Raw genomic sequence first — 20,000 nt, 5'->3', positions numbered from 1 at the left:
TTAACTCTAAATATGCTCCAAATTTAACTAAGTAATCAATTACATACAGTACAGACTGCACTGTAACTAGCAGTCTGGGTTCCCGAGGCAGTGTCCCGGCCCTCCACATGCTACAGAAAAACGACTTGACTTGGGTCAAAGAGTTGATGCAAATAATTATTTGAATTTGTTTGTGTCTGTGCAGTGTACCAGAGGTACAGGGCTCAGCCTACAGCAGTGGTTCTCAACCTGTGGGTTGTGACCCCGAGGGGGGACCCCAAATTATTTTGGGGGGTCCCCAGATGTTTAGCTAAATGTTAACATTTTTTTTCTCACTCAACAGTAAACAGACCAACATACAGTGTATACTGGATATCTACACATTTCTAAAGTGACAATTTAAGGACTTTTAAGACCTTATCTGGTTAAACATTGACAAAATTGTCAAATATTAGAGGCAGAAATTGTGAAAATAGCAGATCTACATGCTCACAATGCCGTGTGAGGCGTTGTAAGCATGTAGATTGGCTATTTTCACAATGGAACAGAGAGTCAAACTAAATGTAATGCCAACTCCTACAATTCCAAGTGCTTGTGCAGGGCCAAAACGGTACGATACTGTATATATTATGCTTTTGCATATCAATATAGTAGATCATTGCAAATTAAAATCGATTTTTCGATTCAGTTACGATATCGTTTCACCCCTAATGGGGACAGATTACTGCTATTCCACCACACAGTATAATCCTGAATGTTAATTTAACCCATCCACACTCTCATTGGCCTATATGAATTAGCCCCCGGTGACGCAGACCTGCAGTGAACGAAATATTTTCCGCCAGTCATTATTTTGTTTTGATGAGATGCCACAGCTTCCTTCCGTCTGCTGCACAGCTGTGACATCTGCTACGTTCTCCCAAATCAATACCGTGCAGTCAGGGGTGTCGCGCACACATTCTGGGCCCTGGGTCAAGGATTCACTACAGTTATTTTTGTGCTTTAACTATTGAAAAACAGCAGATATACAAGCTCACAGCGCGGCACCGAGTGCCGCGCTGCAAGCTTGTAGATCTGCTACAAATATTCAAAGACACTGTGTCTTTGAATATTTCAAATCCTTTTACGTTTCTTTTTTTTTTTTTTTTTTCTTTTTTTTTAAACCTATGTTTCTATGTCAGTGGTGCTCAAACTTTTTCATGTGAAGGACCCCCAAAATGATATGTATTTGGCCACGGACCCCATCTCAAAATATTTAGTTCAAGGGATCCCTTTTCAAAAATAGCAGATCTGCAAGCTCGCCGCAATGTGAGCTTGTATATCTGCTATTTTTCAATAGCTAAAGTATAAAATAATTAAGGCCCCTCCACCTTGGGCCCTAGTAACTCAACCCCCCCCCTTGTGACACCCCTGCATGCAGTCTCTCTCTGCAGTGACCTGGTACAGTACAGTAAACACATGGACAAATATGCCCATTCTCAACATTTTGAATTTCAACGACCCTCAGTTTGATTTGCATTAGGACCCCTGATCTACACTGTAATCAGTGTTCATTTAACTTAATTGAGACTATATAAATGGAACCAAATGAACCCAAAAGGGTAACATTTTATACTCTAATCGAGTATGGTCCATTTGGACTCTTGGTGGTCCCTAGACTCGACACTGAGATTCCGTATTCTGTGGCCACTGAGCAGATATTCACACTTGTACTTTTTTGGCCAGGCATCTATTTTATTTTATTATACATTACGATTATTGTACAATTGTACAATGTGCAGGGGTTAAAGTTCTCAGATCTCAGTTCATAGGGGCTATTTCTGAGATCAGTGCAGGTCCGCAAAAAAAATTATAAATAGAAAGAGGTGTAGCGATGTCCAAACTAAAAAGCAGTTATAATTTCAAGATATTTGAATTGGCCAGACTAGCAATAGAATACAACAGAACTTCAGAAGATACTGTACTTGTATAAAATGAAGCATGGATTGGCACACACACATTTAGTGAAGGCAGTTCAGAACTTCAGGGAAACACCACAAATATTGGTGTGCGCTGCACACACCATGTTTCAAAAATCACATATTGGGACATGGTCTGAAAATACATTTCAGTCTTGGGATATTTTCTTGGCTTTTACCCCTGAATATGACGCAGGCCAATTCACCACAGCCAGGAGTATAATTCAGCCCAATGACATTCAGCTCATACAGATCATTTCAGAGGTGCGCTCAAAGAACAGTGTTTGCCATGAGTGTTTGCATTCAACAGTGTGTATTCTAAATGTCGCTTCTTGAATTCTTTTACTTTTTTTTTTATCAAAGGTTCAATTTCTGTGAGTTGATAATGGTATTTGCAGTTGTCAAACACAGCCTCTCCTCAGACCATTCTCAAACCAAGCCCTTGTTGAACACGCCTTGGTTCTGTTTAGTTTTTGCCTCTCAGTGGTGAGGCTAGCAGTCCGTTGGGACCATTGGGAACAGAGAGCCGTTAGAGGCAGTTAATCTCAACCATTTTAATTTCAAGGACGCGCCAGTCCTTGAAATTTGATGCAACAAGTCACTGGCCACCATTTGATAGCAATGTTTATCTCTGACGATTCTCTGTGACCCCAGTCTTATGTCTTAATTTAACTCTGGCAGTATACAAATGCTCCGTTTGTGCACTCTCAAAGCTACAGACCTGTAAGGGTCCAATTGGTTCCACATTTAGCCGGGAACCCCCTTGGAAGTCCCTCAAGGACCCCTGGGGGTCCCAGAACCCCATGTTGAGAACCAGTGGTTTAAAAAAATACAATCTCTCAGGAATCTCACAAATGGTGAAACTGCAACCTCAAAATGCCCAATAGAACCATTGCACACATGTGCAATAGTTTCTATTCACTCTCTATCAGATGTCTTCGCCAAAAAATAGCCGATCTACAACGCGCTGTGAGCTTGTAGATCTGCTATTTTTTGGCAAATGTTCCGCCCCAGGATAATGGATTTTGATTATCGTGATAATATCGTGATAATATCGTAAATCGAGATTTCTTTTGTCACAATTATCGTGATATGAAGTTTTCATATCGTCCCATCTCTACTATGTTGTACACATGACGTCCACCCCCAGCTCCATATGTACATGTAAGTGGAAGGTCAGCTGGGGTCACATTTACTGTATATCCACTATAACCACTGGTGTTGTGGTGAATCTGGTGCCCTCCTCTGGATCACTCTGTCCCTCACAGGTCACAGCCCTGTGTATGAGCTACTGCAGTGTTTCTTAGGCCGCATTCACACTAAAGAGTGATATATCCTCTCTGTGTCCTTTGAGAATGAGGGGGAGGGGGGGAGGGTGTCGTCCAATTCATTCTCTTTGGAAGTCACATGGTTTCATGTCTCTTCCAAGCCTCTTGGCTTGAATCTTCTTGTCTCTTGGCCAAGAGGCTTGGAAGAGACATGAAACCATGTGACTTCCATAGAGAATGAATTGGACGCCACCCTCTTCCCCTCATTCTCAAAGGAGACAAAGAGGATATATGACTTTACTGTTTGTAGGAAGCCTCAAACTCTCACATTTCAAGGTCTCCCCTTAACTCTGACGGTGTACAAATGGAACCAAATGAACCCATAGAGTCCATGGAATACACTTTGGGGAACCACTGTGCTACTCTACATTCTCCCATGTGCGTGCGTTTGTGTGGAGAGTGCATTGTAAAATCCCAAATGTTCATTTTATTCTTAGAATGTACAAATGGAAGCATATCGTCACTGTCTGGAAGAAACCTCGTATCTCCAAGTTTCACATTTTTATGTTTTTCCGTAAAGTAAAGCCCTGGTTAATCACACAAGACTATTGCACAAAACTAGTGAAAATAGCTGATCTACAAGCACACAACGCCTCAGCTATTTTCACTAGTTTAGATCATTTTAAAAATGATAAATACAAAATGAACGGTTTTGTACATACAAGGTTTCCATCCGACAACGACGATATGGATCCCTCAAGGGCCTTGTTGGTTCTATTTGTACATTCTTGGAGTTACAGACCCACAAGGATACATTTGGCTCCATGTGTACACCACTGGGAGTTGGTTAAACAGACCCATAAGGGTCCATTTGGTTCCAATTGTACACTCTCAGAACTCAATTGAAAGTGTGTGCTTCAGTCAGCATGGTGGTGGTGGTGAGAGACAGGAAGGATGGGGTCATGGGTACAGGATATGACCCTGGATGTGAACCCAGGAAGTGGTGCGCACACCAAATCAGTGCTCTGAAAAGCACAGGAAGCCCCAATGCATTTTGCATAGATACTGTATATAAACATAGGGCTTGTAGATCTGCTATTTTTGAAAGAAATCCTGAAAATGTGTGCAAGTCTTTGAATATTTTTTGAATATAAAATGTCTCCTAAATCCTTTTAAGGTTTTTGAAAAAACTGATGTTTCTATGTCAGTAGAGTTCTCAAATTCTTTCCGAACCCGACCATAACCGACCCGACCCGACGTTTTTGGTCCGGGTTGGGCCTAAAATGTATGCTAATTAGTCGCCCAGTTAGGGCCGGGCCTTAATTTTCAGCCCCGTTGCGAACTCTATATGTTAAAATATGTTGTTCCAGTGACCCCCCCCCCCCCCCTTGATAGCAAATATTTGAGTTACAAATGTTCGCTTTAAAAAAGATATATTTAAAGATTTGCAAATAATTTCAAGATTTTTAAAAAGTAGCCAAAATAATTCCAGGTCTTAATGGTTTAATGTATGTATTGCCCACGGCACATTATTACAGTATGTCTTTTGAAGCAGGAGATTCAAAAGACGATGTTAGTGCGACGTGTCAGTGTATTGTTATCGTTCAAAGCCTAAATAGGCCGTAAGGTGGACAAGTTGACGTGAGCCTGTTTGTTCTGTAGCTAGTTTGTTGTGCAGCTATTGCTAGTAATAGTATAGCTATAAGTAACGTGACATTTGGAAACGGGTGATAAACCGTTCCATCCACCACAGCTTGCCATCTCATACCAGTCAACTCCCCTGACTCTGGCGTGCCTCCCTGTCAGTGCACCTGCCTCCATGTCCAGGGATGAGAACACTCACAGCGGAAACTCTAACCTCTGAACTTGACTGCTGTTCATAATATATATTTTACCAGTACAGCGGATGTGATGGGGCTGTCCACTAAGGTGGACATCTTGAGAAACCTGCTATGAATAATAGAGGGCAGGGGAGCGACTCAGAAGGCTGTCTCGCCGCAGTCAAACACTGGTAACACAAATGCTTGAAGGGGGGAAAATACACGAAGACACTCAGAGGACATTGTCCCGTTTCTTCTCCTAGTGGGTCTTTAAGATGCAGCAAAGAGGGATTGCAGGCAAAGAGAATACTATCCAGCGATAGAGTATCTACTATCTAGTAAAAAAAAAACTACTTGTTCAATTAATTAACAAAAACATAATACTACATTTTTAACTTTTTCTTCTGTTCCCTCTGTCTTCTCATTTCCTCCGTTCCTTCCGTCTTTTAATAAAAATGTACAGTAATAATATAATGTACAAATATTATTGATTTTTATTTTTTTTAACTACAGGATTATTAACTCTATTGTTTCTCTCTCTCTCTCTCTCTCCTTCCAGGTCTCTATTGCTCCTATAGCTCAGTCCCATGATGTCCAGTCCATTCAGTCCCTTCCAGCCAGTACCTGCCCAGATCCCAAGAAGGCCGTCGAATGACGGGGCTGCCAGCGAATGCTGAGCAGGCTGGCGAGGTTGTGGCCCGCCTCAGTGTCCTGTGATTGGCTACTGGATGGGACTGAGGCCCAGAATGGAGCCAATGTCCAACGAGCAGGACACCAACTCATCAGAGGGAGATGAGAAACGGTGAGAGAGAGATGAGAGATGAGACGAGATTTGTGTGTGTGTGTGTGTGTGTGTGTGTGTGTGTGTGTGTGTGTGTGTGTGTGTGTGTGTGTGTGTGTGTGTGTGTGTGTGTGTGTGTGTGTGTGTGTGTGTGTGTGTGTGTGTGTGTGTGTGTGTGTGTGTGTGTGTGTGTGTGTTAGGGATGGGACTATACGCAATATTATCATGATAAAAAACACTCACGATAATCATATCGTGGAGATTTAACATATTGTGATATCGTCCTCCGTCATGCACTGGGATCGATTCACCTTTTATTTGCAGAGCTGCATATCCGGTACCATTTAAACCCTCTATAATTGGTGAAAGGTACTTATAATGTACGTACTTGATACAGTCTTTTTTCACTCTCTATCAAATGTCTTTGCCAAAAAATAGCCGATCTACAAGCTCACAACGCATCGCAACGGGCAAATGTTCCGCCCCAGGATAATGGATTTTGATTATTGTGATAATATCGTAAATTGCGATTTCTTTTGCCACAATAATGGTGATATGAAATGTTCATATCGTCCCATCCCTTGTGTGTGTGTGTGTGTGTGTGTGTGTGTGTGTGTGTGTGTGTGTGTGTGTGTGTGTGTGTGTGTGTGTGTGTGTGTGTGTGTGTGTGTGTGTGTGTGTGTGTGTGTGTGTGTGTGTGTGTGTGTGTGTGTGTGTGTGTGTGTGTGTGTGTTGCCATCTTTGATGTAAGCATGAAAGGAAATCCAGGATCAACAGACAATTTGACACCAAATGACAGATCAAAGAATGATTGGATGGATGGATGGACGAATGCACGAATGGAATGGTTATGTTGCTTTATTGATAGATGGACCCGAGGGAAGGATCAATAATGTTTGTCTGTATGACTGTTTGCAGTGGTGTAAAGTAACACATTACTTTTACTTAAGAACTGTACTTAAGTACAGTTTTGAGGTATTTGTACTTTACTTGAGTATTTCCAATTTCCAATACTTTCACTTCTACTCCACTACATCTCGGTTCCAAATATTGTACTTTTACTCCACTACATTTATTTGAAAACTTTAGTTACTAGTTACTTTGCAGATATAAATTATAATATTATAAAACAGCCCTATTTTGTACCTTGGCTATTTGAAAATAGACGATCACGATGCGTTGTGAGCTTGTAGATCTGCTATTTTCAAACATGTTGTACTTTTGGTACTTTAAGTACGTTATGATGCCAACACATTCATACTTTTACTCAAGTACATTTTGATTCCGGACTTTTACTTGTAAGGGTGCCCACATACCAAAATACCTAGAGTGGAATACGCCAATGCATTTCAATGAGAATGGAGCGTTTTTTTGCAGAAATCCTCTACTGGCAAAAAACGCTCCATTCTCATTGAAATGCATTGGCGGATTCCACTCTAGGTATTTTGGTGTGAGGGCACCCAACAGAGTATTTCTATATAGCAGTATTGATAGTATTTTCCACCACTGACTGTTTGTTTGTTTGTTTGCTTGTTTGAAGGGATGACGGACGGATAAAATGATCATTAATAGTAGAGTACTGATATGTCTATCCAGGATAATAAGAGAAGATAAAATGATCATTAATAGTAGAGTACTGATATGTCTATCCAGGATAATAAGAGAAGATAAAATGATCATTAATAGTAGAGTACTGTATATGTCTATCCAGGATAATAAGAGAAGATAAAATGATCATTAATAGTAGAGTACTGTATATGTCTATCCAGGATAATAAGAGAAGATAAAATGATCATTAATAGTAGAGTACTGTATATGTCTATCCAGGATAATAAGAGAAGATAAAATGACCATTAATAGTAGAGTACTGTATATGTCTATCCAGGATAATAAGAGAAGATAAAATTATCATTAATAGTAGAGTACTGTATATGTCTATCCAGGATAATAAGAGAAGATAAAATTATCATTAATAGTAGAGTACTGTATATGTCTATCCAGGATAATAAGAGAAGATAAAATGATCATTAATAGTAGAGTATACAGTACGTCTATCCAGGATAATAAGAGAAGATAAAATGATCATTAATAGTAGAGTATACAGTACGTCTATCCAGGATAATAAGAGAAGATAAAATGATCATTAATAGTAGAGTATACAGTACGTCTATCCAGGATAATAAGAGAAGATAAAATGATCATTAATAGTAGAGTATAATGTACGTCTATCCAGGATAATAAGAGAAGATAAAATGATCATTAATAGTAGAGTATACAGTACGTCTATCCAGGATAATAAGAGAAGATAAAATGATCATTAATAGTAGAGTATACGTCTATCCAGGATAATAAGAGAAGATAAAATGATCATTAATAGTAGAGTATACAGTACGTCTATCCAGGATAATAAGAGCAGATAAAATGATCATTAATAGTAGAGTATACAGTACGTCTATCCAGGATAATAAGAGCAGATAAAATGATCATTAATAGTAGAGTAAACATTACGTCTATCCAGGATAATAAGAGCAGATAAAATGATCATTAATAGTAGAGTATACGTCTATCCAGGATAATAAGAGAAGATAAAATGATCATTAATAGTAGAGTATACAGTACGTCTATCCAGGATAATAAGAGAAGATAAAATGATCATTAATAGTAGAGTATACAGTATGTCTATCCAGGATAATAAGAGAAGATAAAATGATCATTAATAGTAGAGTATACAGTACGTCTATCCAGGATAATAAGAGAAGATAAAATGATCATTAATAGTAGAGTATATGTCTATCCTGGATAATAAGAGCAGATAAAATGATCATTAATAGTAGAGTATACAGTACGTCTATCCAGGATAATAAGAGCAGATAAAATGATCATTAATAGTAGAGTATACAGTACGTCTATCCAGGATAATAAGAGCAGATAAAATGATCATTAATAGTAGAGTAAACAGTACGTCTATCCAGGATAATAAGAGCAGATAAAATGATCATTAATAGTAGAGTATACAGTACGTCTATCCAGGATAATAAGAGAAGATAAAATGATCATTAATAGTAGAGTATACAGTACGTCTATCCAGGATAATAAGAGAAGATAAAATGATCATTAATAGTAGAGTATAATGTACGTCTATCCAGGATAATAAGAGAAGATAAAATGATCATTAATAGTAGAGTACTGTATATCTGTCTATCCAGGATAATAAGAGAAGATAAAATGATCATTAATAGTAGAGTACTGTATATCTGTCTATCCAGGATAATAAGAGCAGTGTAGTTATTTTGGAGGACGTGTGTGGAAGTGAAAGCTGAGGCGCTGCATTCTGTCACGCTGCCATCTGCGTGTGTGTGTTCTCTCTCCCATTACTCTGGCACGTGCGCTCACGTGCACACACACACACACACACACACACACACCCCTTTTTCATTTTCATTAAATCTGCAAAGTCCAGACCCACGGCAGTGTGGCGCACGTGCGCACGCACACGCGCACATGCACGCACACACACACACACACACACACACACACACACACACACACACACACACACACACACACACACACACACACTGTGGCCAATGTTCACAGCCCTAGATAATAGGGAGGAAAAAAAGTGTGTGTGTGGGGAGAGGAGGGGGAGGCTGTTTTATATCCAAATGCACATCCATTTCATTTGACTCTAGCTTATACTGTAGCACAGTGCTACTCAACCCGCGGCCCGCGGGCCGCATGCGGCCCTTTCCGCATGTCTGTGCGGCCCGTCATGATCATGCCAATAAAAATAAGATTTTTCTAAGCCTGTCAAAGTTAACGCGTAACGCAAAACGCGGTGATGTTTGAGCCTCCGTGCACTCCGTAGGTAGGGATAAGAGTCAGGAAGTGAATGTAGTCAATGCATAGAGCACAGCAGTGCGGAGATGCAGGCGGCTACACTAGAGCTATATAGTACAACGAGACAGACAAATCTGCGGAGATTTTGCAGCAGACAACCACAGTCGGGCTCACTGGAGTGGAGACGCATGACGGTCGTGCGATATATGAACGGTCGCGATCGTCATGTTTCAGGCTAATGAAGACGTAACCCTTGTCTGTGCTTGTCTCTGCCTCCGCTGCTTGTCTCTGCCTCCGCGACTCCGCCAGTCAGGACAGACAGTGCAAGCATGAACAGATCGCGCAGCAGCCAAGGAACTATGCTTATTACCACAAATCTCCTCCAGCGAGCTGCTGTGTTTTACAAAGCTCTAAGCATCAAACTGTTTTACAAGTACAGTGCATCTGAGGCTGAGTTGAACTGTACTTGAGTTATTTTTCCATACAATAACTCTTCACCAAAAATAGCCGATCTACAAGCTCACAATGCATCTTGTGGTGAGCTTGTAGATCGGCTATTTTTGGTAAATGTCCCCCAAGAATAGGTATGCTGCGGTTTGAGTGATTGAATAATAAGTATAAACGTTTATTTATTTAAAATTGTCCTATTAATGAAAAGGAGTGTTAGTGGCATGACTCATGAGAAAAAATAACTTTACATTGCCAAAGTTCACTAGCCTTGCATACCCAGACACAGGGGGGGTTACAAAAAGATTGAACCAGATCTGTTCAATTTCACTTAACATTTTGTGAATAAAGCCTAATTTGATAAAAATTTCAAATGTCATCAATTTCATCATTCCATCCATGACAATCTTTTGGTTCAATGAGGTTTGGCCTGGCTTATATAAATGGAAATGTGTCTGTTTTCTGTGCGTTTCCTTAATTATTAGACTTGTCATGAAGTGTGTTACAAAATCAATGTAAACGTCCAAAATAGGACCGTCATTTTTAGCTTGCGGCCCTTTGGACTTTTGGTATTTTGCTGAGTGGCCCCTGAGCCATCTCAAGTTGAGTAGCCCTGCGTGTTAGCAGCATCAGCTCTCCTCTGGCTGTGGTCATGTTGAGTGAATCCACCTTGCACTCACCTTAATTACAAAGTCTGGTCTTAGAGCATATGTACTTCCCACAGTACCAACTGATAGATGAAGAGCAGTACTGTATGTACCTCCATAGCTTTAGGTAGTAATTACTAGATACTTACTTCTTATAACATGTGTACTTCCTACATCAGTGGTTCTAAACCTGTGGGTCAGGACCCTTATTGTGGGGGATTAGCTTAATGTGCAACATTGTTTTCTCACTCAAAGGTAAACAAACCAACATAAATTTAAGTGCATAGAGGGTATATGCACATTTCTAAAGTGAGAATTTAAGGACTTTTTAATACCTTTAAAATGACAAATTAAACATTGGCCAAATTGAGGCAGAAATTATGAAAATAAACGATCTACATGTGCCTCGCGTTGCGAGGCGTGAGCAAAAATAGAACTGTATTATACAAAATGTAATGCGTCAACTCTTAGTGCTCATCAGGGTGGGGGTCTATGATGTCAATCATCTATGATGTCAGACATCAGTCATCTCCATATTTGGGAGAATATGGACACATTTTGGGAACATTTTTCCAACTTAAACAACCAACCAGGTCTGTGCATTTTCACTTTGGTCAAAGTGGATCCAATGCCAAAGCGCCAGCGCTTGCCCAGCAGTCTACTGTCACCTACTGTAGGCAGATGCGTGCCCCCGCCCATGTGCACCCGCCCATGTGCAAGTGCCCATGTGCGCAAAGGGCGAGGTTGCTTCTCGCCCTTAGAATACCAGATTGGATGATTTTCATAATGGGGACGCTAGGGTTCAAGTTGTTAAATATTGGTGCCAGCCTCGTGCTTGCAAAGAGAGACAAGAGACAGACAGAGGGGACAGACTGACAAAGGAGTGGGGTGGAAGAGAGAGTGTGAGACAGAGACAGACGAGATGGAGACAGGGACACAGAGACACATGAGTACGCTCATTGCTGACAGAAATCTTTGGAGCATAAACACGAGACAGAGATGTGTGAGAGAGAACTGTGTTATTGTCTGTCAGTTTTTGTGTTTATTGTTTTTAATTGGCGAGCTATAGCTCCAAGTGGGATTTCACTGTAGCTCTCTTCAAACTTGGCCTGAATTCATGAAAGGGAGAATTTTGGTCTACACTAACGAGATTATTTTCGGTGTGTGTGTGTGTGTGTGTGTGTGCGAGCGCGCAGGGGTGTGTGTGTGTGTGCGCGTGGGTGCGTGCATTTCTTTGTTGAGGTATTTAGCCATGCAGTATTCAGGCTACAGTACTGTATGTGATGTGTTTAGTTCTGAACCACCGTAGTGTCCTAATTCTGGGCATGCTGTAAAGATACAATTCTGGGAAATTGTGTGGTTGCCATGATGCGAGTCACACTTGCAAATGAATTACGTCCTTGGCTTGTCCCTTTTATGCCCATGGAGATCCCTTGTGTCAGTCTCATGTGGTCTATGACATCAGACATCTATGATGTCAGTCATCTCCATATTTGGGAAAAGCATTTTCTCATTCTCAAGCGAATAGAGAAAATGTATTCACCAATAAATTAATATACAAATTAAACTATATAACGTATCTCATAGCAAAATGCAAGCAGACGAGTCCTGATGAAGCCGGTCGATTTGACATATGGCCCAAGCATGCCACCAAAACTGTGGGAGGAGTAGCGCGGCAAAATAAAGTGTATCCTGAAAGATAGAAAGATTGATGGAAGAAAGTCGGACAAGTAATATACTCTGGTTGCCCAGAGCTGATCTACAGGCTCTACTGCTTGTAGATCTGTTATTTTTGAAAAAGAGAATTGGTGTGGAGAAGGGAAAAAAGGGTCCAAGAACGGAGCCTTCAACCATGAATATATTGGTTTTAGGGTACAAGTACAGTATGTCATCTTTGTGATGTATTGTGTGATGTACATGGATTTGTGCAGGGTTTGCTTGTATAAAGTGTGGGTCAATAATACTATGATATGATAATATGATTGATAATATGCAGTACAGTACAGTTACATGTGCACATGATTGAAACTGTGTACTGTGCTGTCTTGCGGTTTGTGCATACTTAATGTGGTATACGGTATATACAGTATATGTGTGTGCGTATGTTGTCTGTGGCCAGTGCGTGTGTGTTTGTGCGCACGCGTGTGTGTATGTGTGGATTAGTGGAGTGAAGGGACATGGATTAGGAGCAGGGGGGCAGATGGAAGCACAGAAAGCAGAGGACAACTCAGGACACATCAATATGAGACGCCGAGGGGATTGTCTGTATGTGTGTGTGTGTGTGTGTGTCTGTGTCTGTGTCTGTGTCTGTCTGTGTGTGTGTGTGTGTGTGTGTGTGTGTGTGTGTGTGTGTGTGCGTGTGTGTGTGTGTGTGTGTGTGTGTGTGTGTGTCTATGTTTATGTGTGTCACAGGATGTAAGCAACCATGCATGCACGTGTCCTTGCAAGCGCTGCCTCATGCCCTGAACCCTCCCCTTAGTGATCTCTGAGTCACTGTGTGTGCCCTGTGGCGCAGGCACGCACACACACACACACACACACACACACACACACACACACACACACACACACACACACACACACACACATTTATGCACGCACACACACTGATGCAAAATTTCACATAGCCTGGAGCAGTTTGTTTGATGCTGAAATTGAATTTTGTGTGTGTGTGTGTGTGTGTGTGTGTGTGTGTGTGTGTGTGTGTGTGTGTGTGTGTGTGTGTGTGTGTGTGTGTGTGTGTGTGTGTGCGCGTGCGCGTGCGCGTGCGTGCGTGCGTGCGTGCGTGCGTGCGTGCGTGCGTGCGTGCGTGCGTGCGTGCGTGCGTGCGTGCGTGCGTGTTTGTGTTGGAGAGCTTGTGCGCATTCCGTGTTTTTTTTTCTCCGCATGTGTTCACATAAATCTTGAGTCACGTTTTTTAGGGAGGGTTTTTTACCTTTGTGTAGGCGTCCATACAGTATGTGTCCCTGTCTACATGTGCTCCTGCTGCACATGCTCCGATGTCTTTTGTATATGTGTGCCTGCGTGTGCTCCCGCTGCTTCGTCCGTCCGTGTGCCGCTAACAAGGACTTATCATTCCTATCATATCGCATGAAAAGCGCCGCGCGCTCATTAGCCAAGGTATTGAAATGCTAATCCACCACCATCTCTCGTTGTCTGCCCATCGGATATGTATAATGAATGGCAGACTGCATTGTATTTCCACAAACAAACAAACAAACAAACCAACAAACATTAATGCAGTGTATGAGAGTGCCTGTCGAGTAAACTACCCAGTCCAGCTTCCAGGTTTACTTTAACAAGCTCATCCGCAGGTTCCTTTAAGGATGACATTGGAATCAGAGTTGAAAAGGATTTGTTTGAAAATCACATTTCTTTGGTCTCTTCGGTCCAATGTCTTATTGTGATATACAGTTGCATTTCTCCCTCACACGGATCACCGTCCACAGGAATATTGTCTCTGGCTCTGGGCCCCTTTAGTCCTTCATATTGGTTACCTTTTCTTTTTAAACGTTTTATCCTCTCATTTTCTTCGGGTTTAGTTGTTTGCCCGATTCTCCTCATGTGTACTTTAGTCCAGGGGTTTTCAAACTTTCTTGACTCAGGTCACCCCTGTAAATAACTTTTTCATTCCCGGCACTCCTGACTGTCATATCTATGTCAATATCCGTTTCCAATACAACTGACTGAAAATAACTTTATACTTGATGTTTAACCACTTGCACCCCCCAGCATCCCTATTCTGGGGGGAACATTCACCAAAAATGGCCGATCTACAAGCTCACACTTGTAGATCTATTTTTGGTGACGAGAGTTGGCCGCCATCAAGTACAGTGCTAATCAGGCCTTTTTTTACTAAGCATAGTAAAGTGATATTGATTAATTCCAAATATTATCAAGTTATTCTGCGGCACCCCTAGACTGGCATCGCGGCACCCACTTTGGGAAACCCTGCTTTAGTCCCTGTTGCTGCCGACACCTCCACTATTGGTCTGGGGAGACAACCACGTCTCCTCCGATACACATGGAGCTGCCAGCCTCTTCTTTTCAGCTGATAGTGAGGAGTTTCACTGAGAGGGCATAACGGGTGCAGAGGCCATCTCTCCCAGTTCCCTTCCCTACTGACCATCTCAAACCGCCAGCAGGAGTTGGCAGTGCAGCGACAAAGAGCACAATCTGCTATTTTCACTGGTTTGGGTCCTAGGCAAACGTCTAATCTCTCTTTTGGGTCTTGACCTGAAACGTTTGGGAACCACTGCTATAGACATAACTTGTCTATAGCATTCAGGTTTCCAGAATGTTTACATGTTCGCGTAACTTCGTTTGATTGGCTCTGCAGCAGATTTGAACAGGAAATACATAATGACACCTTTACATGTGTTTCCAGTTCGGATCTTCCTTCTGGAAACCCTGGACTACAGTCATGCACAGGGCCTGTTGTGTTGGCTGGAGCGCCCGGCCAAGGCAGTGGCACAGCTGCCAGGAGTTGAACTTGTGTCTCTGCAGTGGTGCACCGGACACCAAACTTTTAATGGCGAGCTGAGGAGTTGTGAAGCTCAGCCTTGTCCGGAAGCCATCACCACCTCTTCTAGCTTCCAGGCCAGGGTCAAGTCAGTGTCAGAGAGTCAATCATACACTAGATTTTGTCAAAGCAAGTTTGCTTTTGTAGCAGAGCCCCAACAACACCACAATTCTCCAGGGTGCTCTTCTCGCTGAGGTTCAATACTACAGCGATCACAGTAGCACTTAAAGCAAGAGCCTTCCACCTTGTCAGTTGCCAATCAAACCTGTAATTATGGTTAAGAGCCTCCGCTTGGATATTATTGCCATTTACCGGACAACCCTATAGAATAGACTCTCTGCCTCTTTATCCTAACAGCTACAGTACTTTCAGCATGATTTCAGTATTGGTAAATGTCTCTGTAATGCTCCAGTTTCTGCATGTATCAGTGATGCCAGGTACGCATTTGAATGGATGAAAAACGATAGCGTTTACCTCTTACTGCTACTACCCACCCCCCACCTCCTTTGATATAAGCTAGCGATGAAAGGACTAAAGAGAGATGGGGCCCCTCTCACTCTTTTTCTCTCTCTCTCCTACCAAAGCTGTGTCCTCAGACAACCCCAACCCCCCTCCTCTGACTTGAGGTTTTAATGGCTGAACTGCATCAACAAACAAACCTCCGTCAGTAAACCTCTTTGACCTTTGACCTGTTAAAGTGTACTGAGGACGAAGGAGGAAGGAGCGCCTGCTCAGACTAAACTATTCAGACTTGTGAATAACTTCGTCTCAAACTTTTTAACTACTTAAGCCCTATATATTTAATTTGCGTCGCATCATGTTGTGAGCTTGTAGATCGGCTATTCTTGTTTTCTTTTCTTTATTAGTTAAATTACTTAGAAAGATCATTATTATATATTTTTTTTAATTCATGAAAATCTTTGCGGAATGTTTTTTGAAAATGTTTTGACAAAATGAAGGAAAGAAAAAATGAAGGGACCCCATAATGTGTCCACGACTCACAAATGGGCCCCGACCCACTGTTTGGGAAACAGTGCTTTAGACACATTCTCACACCTAGGATCACCATATCGTCGTTGTCGGGTGGAAACCTTGTATGTCCGTTTTTATCATTTAAAAAAATGTACTAAATAGTGAAAACAGCCGATCTACAAGCACACAACGCCTCGGACCGCGAGGCGTTGTGATCTGTTGTTTTCACTACTTTTGTGCGACGGCCTTGTATGATGAAGCAGGGCTTTACTTCGCGAAAAAACGTACAAATTTGAAACTTGGAGATACAAGGTTTCTGCCCGACAGAGACGATATGAGATGTCATCTCATCATGGACTCAAAGTCTTCTCTTTCCTGTCTCTCTGCACTAGACCGCCTCTCATGAGGCAGAGCTTTTGTCAGTCTGGGAAGTTTGGAACATTGTTTTCTTCTCATCCAGGCCTGACGGCTGATGGAAATGGCCAGGAAATAGTGATTAAATAGCCTACACTAATGAATATAATTTTTGCAATAAATATTTTGATTGGGCGGCCCTTGAAAACCCTAACATCCACTGTACAGTACATGCCAGTGGAGCATTCATTGGTTTAGCAGTGGTTGTTCAAGCTAGAGCGAGTCACAGTTTCCACCTCAGAAAAAGATGTTATTGCAATTTAAAGTGTGTGCACATACATGTACATGTGCGCGCGCGTGCACACACACACACACATGCACGCACGCACGCGCGCACGCACACTGCACTCACTGTGTATGCATTTTCAAGCTATACTCAAAACCCTGGCTTACTTACTTATACCTCTCTATTTTGGCAAATTGCAGAAGGAGTGACTAGGTCCATGGAAAAAAAGAAGTGTGTAAAGTTGAAGGCACTTTTACTGTAGGTGTTAGAGTTGTTTAAAGTTGGCAGGCTTCTGGTGGCAATGACATACTGTACAGTAAAAAGAAATTAAATTATGGCTGAGTGAGGACAGTTGATTTTTTTCCCACAAGTAGTCCTAGACCAAATTCACAAGCCAGGTAGAAATTCACCAAAGTCTGTAACTCTAACAGTGTACAAATGGAATAAAATGAACCCTAACGGGTCCATTTGGTTCCATTTGTACACTGTCAGAGTTAAGGGGAGACCCTGAAATTTGAAAGTTTGAGAAACACTGCTGTAGACCCGATAAAACAAAACAAAGTAATATACTCTGTCATACAGATTAGTCCAAATAGCCTTTTGTTCACTAAATAATGCATGGCTTGTAGCTTTAAACTCCATCACACAACGGTATTTCTTGCTGACAAGAATTTATCTTGTCGACAAGCCACAACGTTGCACTACAGAGTATAAATTAGGCTTCTGGAAGGTTTTGATGCTTTATTATTGTGGCTGTTACTAGTTATTGGACCACAATGGAAACAAGTCCCCAGGACCTTTATTTTGTGTTGTCCTTTTAGCCTAAATGTCTGATTGGAACCTTTTGCTGTTTACATTTCTGACTAATAAAGTATTGATCAAAATTCAATCAATCAATATTGAACCACCTGGCGTCCCTATTTTGGGCACGTCAATATTCTGTTGGCTAAATTCTTGCGACACGTCTGGAGATTTATATCTCCTATTTTCACTGTTTTCCTGAGGCATGATGCAGTGAATAGCTTAAACCATTTACACCGGGAACATGTGTCACTTTAGATTTGAACCACTTAAATCATTATGTTATGCTTTAACTAGTGAAAAACAGCAGATCTACAAAGCTTGTAGATCTTCGATTTTTTTAAGTTCTTTGAATATTTTGACCCGATTCTATAAATGTCTTCTAAATCAGTGGTTCTCAAAAATGTTCATGTCAAGGACCCCCAAAATTACATGTATTTGGCCGCGGACCCCCATCTCAAAATATATTGTTCCAGGGACCCCCCAGAAGAAGCAAATATTTTAGTTACAAATGTTTTCTTTTAAAAATATATATTAAAAAAAATAATAAAAAAAATATAGCAGATCTACAAGCTCGCAGCGCGGCACTCGGTGCCGCACTGTGAGCTTGTATATCTGCTATTTTTCAATAGTTAAAGCATAAAATAATGCGTAATAATGCGTTGCCGGTCTAAATGGCTACCTGCCACGCATTCAATTACATATCATTACACATACTGTACAACATTGCTGTTAAAGAAGGTTAGAGTGTGTGTCTTACCTGTATGTTTTACAATTATTTGATTGTAGCTTATTTGTATTACTAGAAGCTCGGCCGCCCTTCGGGCGGCCGAGCGTCTAGTCGGCGACCTGGCCAACTCGGGAACAATGTAAATAGGGAATGAATGCCCCGCCCTTTAATGCAAACCCCATTATACCTGTTGTCATAGGATCCGTTTTGACCATCTGTTTGCGTGTGTCCATTTATGCCCATATATGGAGAGATATGTCTGTCTACGTCCATTTTCTGACATATATGGAGATCTCTGTAGGACCTGGTTTGACCATCTGTTTGCCTGTGCCCATTTATGCCCATATATGGAGTTTGCGACCTGGCCAACTCGGGAACGATGTAAATAGGGAATGAATGCCCCACCCTTTAATGCAAACCCCATTATATGGAGATCTCTGTATCTGTCTGTGTCCCTTTTATGCCCATATACTCTATCTGTGTCCATATTTTATGCCCATATGCCCATATATGGAGATCTCTGTATCTGCCCATATGCCCATATATGGAGATCTCAGTCTGTGTCCCTTTTATGCCCATATATCTGCGTCCATTTTATGCCCATATGCCCATATATGGAGATCTCTGTATCTGCCCATATGCCCATTCTCTGTATCAGTCTGTGTCCCTTTTATGCCCATATACGGAGATATCTGTCATGGAGATCTCAGTCTGTGTCCCTTTTATGCCCATATATCTGTCTGTGTCCCTTTTATGCCCATATACGGAGATATATCTGTCTGTGTCCCTTTTATGCCCATATACGGAGATATCTGTCGGGTCGAGGCAAGGCCCCTGTATTGCCCATATATGGAGATCTCTGTATCTGCCCATATGCCCATATATGGAGATCTCAGTCTGTCGGGTCGAGGCTAGGCCCCTGTATCTGCCTGCAGTGATGTCACAATGACTCAGTGCTTGCGCCCGGCACTGCAGTGATGTCACAATGAGTCAGCGCTTGCGCCGATTTTGCGCCGATTGTCGAGGCCCGGCACTGCACTCCATGCCGCGGCGGGGAACGCGCGTGCCGAATCTGAAGCCGGTGGGACGAACGGTTCTCGAGATACGCGGATTACAAACACACACGCAGAGACTTCTCGCATTTATAGATAGATTACATTTTTATTTCAGTATTATTAGCACTGTCTTGCGGAACACGTCACACCAACTGTTTGCAGCTTGGACCTGAGTGGAAAAGAAAAAAAAAACCTTGATCGATTGATTCTGGTTATCAAATTATGAAATAATGTCTTACATATCGGTAGATAGTTAAAGTAAGCAAAGTGACTGCACCGGTTTGTTCTTATTTTTGTAAACCTATTCATTGTTTTTTTGTAGAGAAACAACAGTAACAAATGTGACATGAAGTAGTGTTCCACAATGCATGCATTTGTCAGGGAGACATGATAAATATTGGACGTCACAGAGCTTTAGCTGGAGGCATTACTATAGAACTGTCTGCAATTGATCAAGACCTAAAAGGAAGGGATGAATTGGCAGAGCTGGGGGTAGAAGAGAGGAAAGCAGTGGTGTAATGTAAAAAGTACAATACATTC

The 20,000-nt window shown here is 41.6% G+C and overlaps 1 protein-coding gene across 1 annotated transcript in view; it reads left to right on the top strand.

The window, feature by feature from the left end:
- LOC308284419 (thyroid hormone receptor alpha) overlaps positions 1-20,000 on the top strand; it is an 88,995-nt gene that overhangs the window by 36,203 nt on the left and 32,792 nt on the right. Inside the window, exon 2 of the mRNA XM_080725023.1 lies at positions 5,585-5,827. Coding sequence (XP_080581149.1) covers positions 5,754-5,827 — 74 coding nt within the window. The 5' untranslated portion in view covers positions 5,585-5,753. The remainder of the gene's footprint in view (positions 1-5,584; positions 5,828-20,000) is intronic.

This window comes from Nannobrachium achirus, assembly GCF_963921795.1.
Source record: "Nannobrachium achirus genome assembly, chromosome: 4".
Classification (NCBI taxonomy): domain Eukaryota; kingdom Metazoa; phylum Chordata; class Actinopteri; order Myctophiformes; family Myctophidae; genus Nannobrachium; species Nannobrachium achirus.
The sequence above is the reverse complement of the archived record's forward strand: the minus strand, read 5'-3'. Positions and strand labels throughout refer to the sequence as shown.